The sequence below is a fragment of the Antrostomus carolinensis genome, unplaced genomic scaffold (genome assembly GCF_000700745.2).
Source record: "Antrostomus carolinensis isolate BGI_N321 unplaced genomic scaffold, ASM70074v2 scaffold37078, whole genome shotgun sequence".
NCBI classification, from domain to species: domain Eukaryota; kingdom Metazoa; phylum Chordata; class Aves; order Caprimulgiformes; family Caprimulgidae; genus Antrostomus; species Antrostomus carolinensis.
The window spans coordinates 10564-18012 of NW_010335920.1; the positions used below are offsets into that span (position 1 = coordinate 10564).

The window sequence follows — 7449 nt, forward strand, 5'->3', positions numbered from 1 at the left end:
CCTAATTTTCACATTAATTTGATGTCCTTCCTTTTTTCTCCTCTTACTTTACATCTATTTGCTTTTTCCCATCCAGTTATATGCAGAAATAGAGACTGAAAAATAGAAGCAAAGAGGGGAAGAAGCAAAAGAAAAGAAACGTGAGGAAATTAAAAAATATGTAAACTGAAGGGGTGAAAAAAAATAAAGTCAGATATTTACTAAATATTTTTAGATGAGAAGACAGTCACTTCATAACCTAAGTGTTGAATTGGTGCCTAATTCCAAGATGTTGCTCTCCCTCTATTCTGGGCAAGTCCAAGCAAGATGGTGCTGATGGGAATGAAAATGACCTAAATAGGCAAATCTTACACTTTTGCATCCAGAAATCTAACAACTTTAGTTGGCATTTGAGCTGTACCTTACAAACATGTTCTGCTGGAGAGCCTTGGGCTTCCCATGAGCCTCACCCAGCACAGGCAGAGCTCTGTGGGAAGCTGTAGAAAGTGGCTGTAAATTATCAGTTGAAAGCATCCATAAATTCTAAATCTGCAGATTAAATGATCTTTTATTTATCTTGAACTGAATGAAGCTGTTGAGGCTGAGGACCTGATGACTGGACTGAGTATGGATTCACCGAGCAGTCAACGATGTCTTATCCAGGCAGCTATTTTGGGTGCTCTGACTCACCTCCTGGAGGTTCTTGCTTCACACTGGCTATAAAGAGAAACAGGGATCCTAAATTTAGATGCTGTGGACAGGGCTGAAGGGAAACGGTGTGCCAATACTACAGGATATGGCATCTCAGGAAAAAACTGGTGACTTTACCCATGGAGTCCAACATCCTTGTCTTACAACAGAGGAGGGTGGTTGGTTGCTGCCTGCAGAGAGCCCTTTGCAGCCCAGAGGGGATGCTGAGCTTGGAGGGGTCAAAGGCTCCGGCCACAGTGGGAATGTCAGGCTCTGGGGGGTCACCACCTTCACTCTCCTTGGAAGTGCCTGAATTTCAGAATGTGCTGTTCTGTCCTTCTTTGGTCTCTACCCTCCTCCAACTCAAATCTTCACGCTCCTGGGATCAGTGCTGAAAAGAGAAATTAGGAATTTAAAGCGCTTCAGCTGAGCTCCTCTGGCAGGGTCAGGTCACTGCTGCAGAATAAACTCTTCCAAAACATTTTTCCAAGACTCTGTATCCTCACAGTCCATCATAAATTCTTGAAATTGAGCCTATTTTAACCACAAAAAGATGAAGTTGGAAGAGGATTGGAGGTCACCGAGTGCAACTCCTGCTGTCACAAGTGTTGCTGGTCAGACTTTGTATTTTTACAGTTATTCCTCCTCCAGAAGCTGCCTCTGCTTTGAGGTTTTCCTTTGTTGTTCACACCAAACACAAGTTGTATCACTTCCATTTTTTAAACTGCTGTCAGTAAGGCTCTGTTAGATGTCCCAAAATGCAAGGGCTTCTTATTTACTTGGCTTTCTGGTTGGTTATTTGAGTTGTGTGGTCTTTTTCTTACTTAAACTCCAGAATAAGGTGCTTAAAAAGAGAGCTGTCTGTAATTTTTGTATCTAATAGCATTATGAAGAATAAGAATATTAATTTAAGAGCACGAGTAAGTGGGTGAAGCTTTTGCAGAATGCTGTTTGCTCTCCAAAGAAACTTGGGTGCATAAGAGGAGTGCAGATCCAAGTGGGATCATAGGACTGCTGTGCATTTTTAGGTAGCACACAGCTCCTGGTTGGCCCATGTCACAGTAAAGGATGATAATTCCTCCCTCTGAGAAGTGCTGGAGAAAATAAAATGAAACAGAACCAGAAGTGAAGTGAAGGCAAAACTCCCAAGTCCCTCAGCGAGCACTTCCGTCGTCTAAATGATAAATGTGTGTCAGATAAGCCATGACCTAATTTTCAGATCTGAGCTTTGAGGAGTTTGGGTTCAGGCCAATTTCACGGGAGGTGAAGTCTAATTACAATCCTGGATTCAAAGTCTTCACAGCTTTGGTGAAGTTCAGATCCAACTCCACAATCTCTGATATTAAACTTGATCTGATTTTGGTTTGCTGCCCCCGGGCGAGCTGGGATGGAAGTGTATTGCATTGATTTGACTTCTATTTAAGTCCCTATTAAAATTTTCTATAGCAATTAACAACAGGCTAAATTAAACCAATAATACACATCTTTTTCTGTCAACCAAGATTATGAATAATGGTATATATTAATTCCCCTCCATCTTTTTTAGCCAAGCAGAACACGGTTTAAGAGTGCAACTTCTTTGGTGTCTGAGAAGGGCCAAGAAACCTCAACAGAACAGACTTGCTTGTGAGATTGCTGCTGCTTCCTGTTTCTGGTCAAGTCAGCAACAGAGCAGAGGCACAGAAAGCCACACGTTTGCCACATCTGAGGACAAGGGGAGGGATTTTCAAAATTCCTCTGTGACTTCAGTGCTCCCAGTAGTGTCCCTTTGCTCATGGACTGAGCCCTGCGGTGGGGAACCAGAGCAAGGGCTGTAGGTACGAGGTGCTCCTCAGAAGGGTGAAGATCCTCCTCTAGAAAAGCTCATCTACTGCAAAGGGTGAAGCTGAGACCGTGGGAACAGGCTGTTCCCCAAGGTGTATTGATGCTGATGCTGCTGAAAAGATGCTGAAAAATGATGTCATTTTTCATCAATGACATGATGAAAATGTCATTCTTTGCTGACATTGTGCAAAGAATCAGCTTGGTCTTTCTTTTTTTTGTTTGTTTGTTTTTTGGGGTTTTTTTGGGGTTTTTTTGTTTGTTTGGGGTTTTGGGGGGGTTTTTTGGTTTTTTTTTGTTTGTTTTTTTTTTTAGTACAGTTATTTTTGTTGTCAAAAATAACCTACTTCCAAAACCTAGGAAATAAGAGAAGGAAAGAGAGTGAAGTGACTTTGGAGTGTGCCAGAAAGAGCAGAGGCTGCTGCTTGGCTCAGGGCCTTATTTCAGTGAAAGCTATTTAACATTTTTATAACTGATGGCAAAATTGCTCACTATTAATGGGCTTTCTTTATGGCTCTAATTTATTCTTATTTTCTCAGAGGCAACGGAGTAGAGGCCAGATTACTTTATCCCCTAGTATTAAAAAGCCTGGGGCTGAGAAGCTTAGCACTACTTTGTCAGGATTTTCTCCATCTGGCAAAATAATAGAATAAAATCATCCTATGCAGAAAGCTGCTTTATTATTTTAAAGAATGGTCTTTCTCTTTCAATTCAAAACCTCCAGAGAAAGGCAGGGGTGTGGGCTCTGTGTGAGTAAATGAATATTTTCATTCATTAGCTGCCTTTTCTATATTCAAGAGCTATGATTCGTGACTGCCAGACTCACTTAAACTTCTCTGGGCATTAGTTGTGTGTGTTGAAGTGGAGGCAGATAGAGGTTAAAAACCCTATTCAGAGACTTGAAAGGTTTTCAGGGTTCAGAGGGGTGAGGAGATCCCCGTGGAGGTTACAATGGCATAGGCAGGATAAGCTGACTCTTATAAAAATAAACTTATTTTCTTTAAAGGAAAAAAAAAAAGAAAATATGGATTTAAACTATTTAATTGTTTTCTTATTTTCTTCCCCCCCCCCCAGCCATTAATAGCAAAAGAATTGTTTGTTTTAATCAATGTTTATCAAAACATAAAGTAGGTGTCTTGAGCAATGAATCATATAAATTGCTCATGACCCTTTGAAAGTTTTCTTCTGTATTTTGAAGTCATCTGGTCGACAGGATGAAACCTCCTCACCATGTGTACCATGAGTTTCTGGTGACATAACCCAAGTAGGAAATTACTCCTATTAGGAGTATTTTGAGTGTGCACGCACAAACTAAGCTACATCAGTTGACAATGTAACTAAGATTGAACAATAAAACACTTATTGAGTTTCTGAAGCCAGAAGCTAAATATACAACTCAATGTTTTGGTGTGAAGAGTTCACCAAGCTCTATTCATGTAAAGGAAAGAAGGTGCAGGTAGGCAAGGGAAAAAAGTTGGATACCAATGAAAATCATAGAATCATAGAATCATAGAATGGTTAGGATTGGAAAGGACCTTAAAGCTCATCCAGGGTGGTTCCAACCCCCCTGCCAGCAGCAGGGACACCTTCCACTAGACCAGGTTGCTCAAAGCCTCATCCAGCCTGGCCGAGAACACTTCCAGGGAGGAGCATCCACAACTTCCTTGGGCAACCTGTTCCAGTGTCTGACCACCCTCACAGTGAAAAACTTCTTCCTAATATCTCATCTAAACCTCCCCTCTTTCAGTTTAAACCCATTTCCCCTTGTTTTGTCATTAACTGCCCTTATGAAAAGTCCTTCCCCAGCTTTCTTGTAGGCTCCCTTCAGGTACATCTGATGGTATGATGGTTCTCCCTTAAAATAGACCTTAGTGGGATCTCAGGGATCATAGTCTGGACCTCAGCTCTAAATCTTGGATTTTTCTGCAAGTGCAGGCATTAGAGGTGCATTTCCACCCCAATGTGGTCTGGTGTCACACGGGGGACTGTCAAACAGGTGGGATGGGGTTCGAGGAAAACTCATCGTAATTAAATTGGTTACATGGCACAACTAGATTATTATTTTAATATTTGTTATGGAAAAGTCTAGAAACCCCAAGTGTGAACAGAGGCTGAGCACTGTGTATATACAAAGTCTCTGCCCCAAAGAGCTTAATATTTAAATAGAAAAGATGGATAAATAGGGAAAAGGAAAACACTTGGAAGTAAATCGCATAAAGTCCGTAGCAGAATGCAGCACAGAAATATCCTGTAAGTCTCAAATCTCCTATGTTCTGTCCCAGAGTTTCAGTTACCATCTTGAGAGTCAATAATGTCATCATCTTTGCTTTCATACGATTCTACTGCTAAACCTACTCCAGTTGGTGCAACCTACTGTGGTTGCATGCTCCAGTTGGGAAGAAGATCTTAAATACAAGCTTTGACTGTTAGTTTCTTGGAAAGACCACATCAAAATACTACTCCATAAAATTCAGTTAAAAAGATTTCCCCATCTCCTGAGCACAGGCACCTTGCCAGCAGTCTGTTAGCCAAAAAAAGTCTTGATGTTGTGTCTTCTTCCCATAATCTAGTTATATTTTAATCTGTGTTTACGTGGTATGGTTTTATTAGCCAAAAAAAGTCTTGATGTCACGTCTTCTTCCCATAATCTAGTTACATTTTAATCTGCGTTTATGTGGTATGGTTTTGAGGAACCATTGGTAGATCTGTGGGTTATATGCTGGGTAGTCCAACAACAACCCTACCCTGAGCCAAACTAGAGCAATCTGTCAGGTGTGGGTCTTGCAGTGCTTTTGGTTTTGTTCTGGGACGCACACAAAGTTCCTTGTTGACCCTAGTGATGAGGTAAGATAGGAAATTTAAAACAAGGTGTTGCCTAGTAAAAGCAGGCTACTGGTGTCCAGAGAAAGATAACTCTGGGCGGCAGTGGGAAGTCAGGGAGCTGCTCACATCTCATCGCTGTACCTCAAGACCTCAAGAACATTATCATTGGGAAGAGAAATCTCATTCAAGAATTTAGGATGATTGAGTGTTACTGATATTCGGTCCTTCACATTCAGGTATGTTAAATGGAGCTGGAACAAGGTCTTAAAAGTCTTTTCTTGGCACGTTTCTGATGCACACCATGTGGATAATGTTTGCCTGTCGACTTTGTCGTTCACAAGGAGCTCTATCTTGAGGTCGATGGGGCTGTTTGAACAGTCAGGAAAATGAAAGTTCAAGTGGCAATGGATCAAGTAGAGGCCTTCTTCCCGTATCACCAGCTCTTCACTCTCACATTGGATGCCTTCACAAATGCCCTTCTCCACCAAGCTCAGCTTTGAGCTGTTTATTGGATTGGAGACTAGAAAGGAAAGCAAACAAATTTTAAAATGAGTAGCTGAGCTCTAGTGACCTAAATTCAGCCTGATGTGACTTGCAGCAGTGTATTTCCTGGTAAATGGGGATATCTGTTCAGTGATTTCCTGCAGGAAGCTCCAAGAAAAGGCCTTGGCCAAGCAGCTCACATGTGGAAGTGGGGTGTTAAAAAGTTCCAAGGACACTTACACAGCCCTTGGGAAACTCAAGACAGGGAGATGCAGTGAAAATGAACTTCTGCAATATTAAAGGGAAATAATACTGATGTATGTTCATGTGTTTGTGTGCAGAAGGTCTCTCTTTATTTATTTTTTCTTATCAAGTTTAAAAACAATAAAGTTTATGTGATCAGACAGGGGCTTTACCAAACACACCCACATTTCAGGAAAGCTAAGGATTTTTTTTCCTATAAAATACTTATTTGATGAAAAAAAGCTATTTGCCAGTAAAACCAGTTTGAATAACATGCTCAGCCTGCTCTTCAGCCAGCTCTGCAATCTCTCTTTGCCAACTCTTGCCCTCCACTGAGTTCCCCACTGACCTCTCATGTACGCGGCGGCTCTCTTGGTCAGGATATTCTGGATTCTTAGGGTTCTTAAATAGTCTTCAGAGGTGTTCCCTGAAGGAAACAACAGGTTAAGTGACCATTCCTGGTTTTTTTTGGTACTATAAAATACTGTCAGCATCTCATTTGGCATCTCATTTATTTACTATAACCCAGCTATGGACAAACTCCACAGCAGCAGCTGTAAAGCGACAAGCAGCAGCAGCTTGAACAGCATGTAGGAGAGAGAAGGACCACCAGGATGATCCGGGGACTGGAGCACCTCTCCTGTGAAGACAGGCTGAAAGAGTTGGGGCTGTTCAGCCTGGAGAAGAGAAGGCTCCAGGGAGATCTTATAGTGGCCTCCCAGTACCTGAAGGGGCTTCAAGAAAGCTGGAGAAGGACTTCTCATAAGGGCAGTTAATGGCAGAACAAGGGGAAATGGGTTTAAGCTGAAGGAGGGGAGGTTTAGATGAGATATTAGGAAGAAGTTCTTCACTGTGAGGGTGGTGAGACACTGGAACAGGTTGCCCAAGGAAGTTGTAGATGCCCCCTCCCTGGAAGTGTTTAAGGCCAGGCTGGATGAGGCTTTGAGCAACCTGGTCTAGTGGAAGGTGTCCCTGCTGCTGGCAGGGGGGTTGGGACTGGATGAGCTTTAAGGTCCCTTCCAACCCAAACCATTCTATGATTCTATGATTCTATGATCTTTCTCCTTGGCTGATAATATCTGGTCTGCAAGGGGAATTCATAGCAGTGTAATAGATAACAGTCGAGTATGACAGTCTAAAGCTCTGGTAGATCACAAGTATAGGTCAAAAAAATGGTATTTCTTATTATCTTTCTTACAAACAAAAATTAAATGCAGGTAAACTTAATTTAAGGGAATTATTTGTAAGGGGAAATTACAGAAAGAAGATTTGGAATGTTTTACTGGAATGTAATTCTGAAAATGGCTTTCTGGGTGCATTTGAAACGTTGTTCTGTTCTCTCAGTGCTAAAATGTAGATGTTGCCAGGACTGTAGGTGGGGATGTTGGTTGTTGATGTCACCAGGACTGT

At 41.7% G+C, this 7449-nt stretch overlaps 1 protein-coding gene across 1 annotated transcript; it reads right to left on the reverse strand.

The window, feature by feature from the left end:
• Positions 1 to 5435: 5435 nt before the first annotated feature.
• On the reverse strand, positions 5436 to 6665 carry TNFSF8 (TNF superfamily member 8; the record flags this gene model as incomplete). Its single annotated transcript, XM_029086660.1, is given in 2 exon segments — positions 5436 to 5833; positions 6389 to 6665. Coding segments are annotated over 2 exon segments (675 nt in total), but the record flags the coding sequence as incomplete, so codon positions are not given.
• Positions 6666 to 7449: the final 784 nt, after the last annotated feature.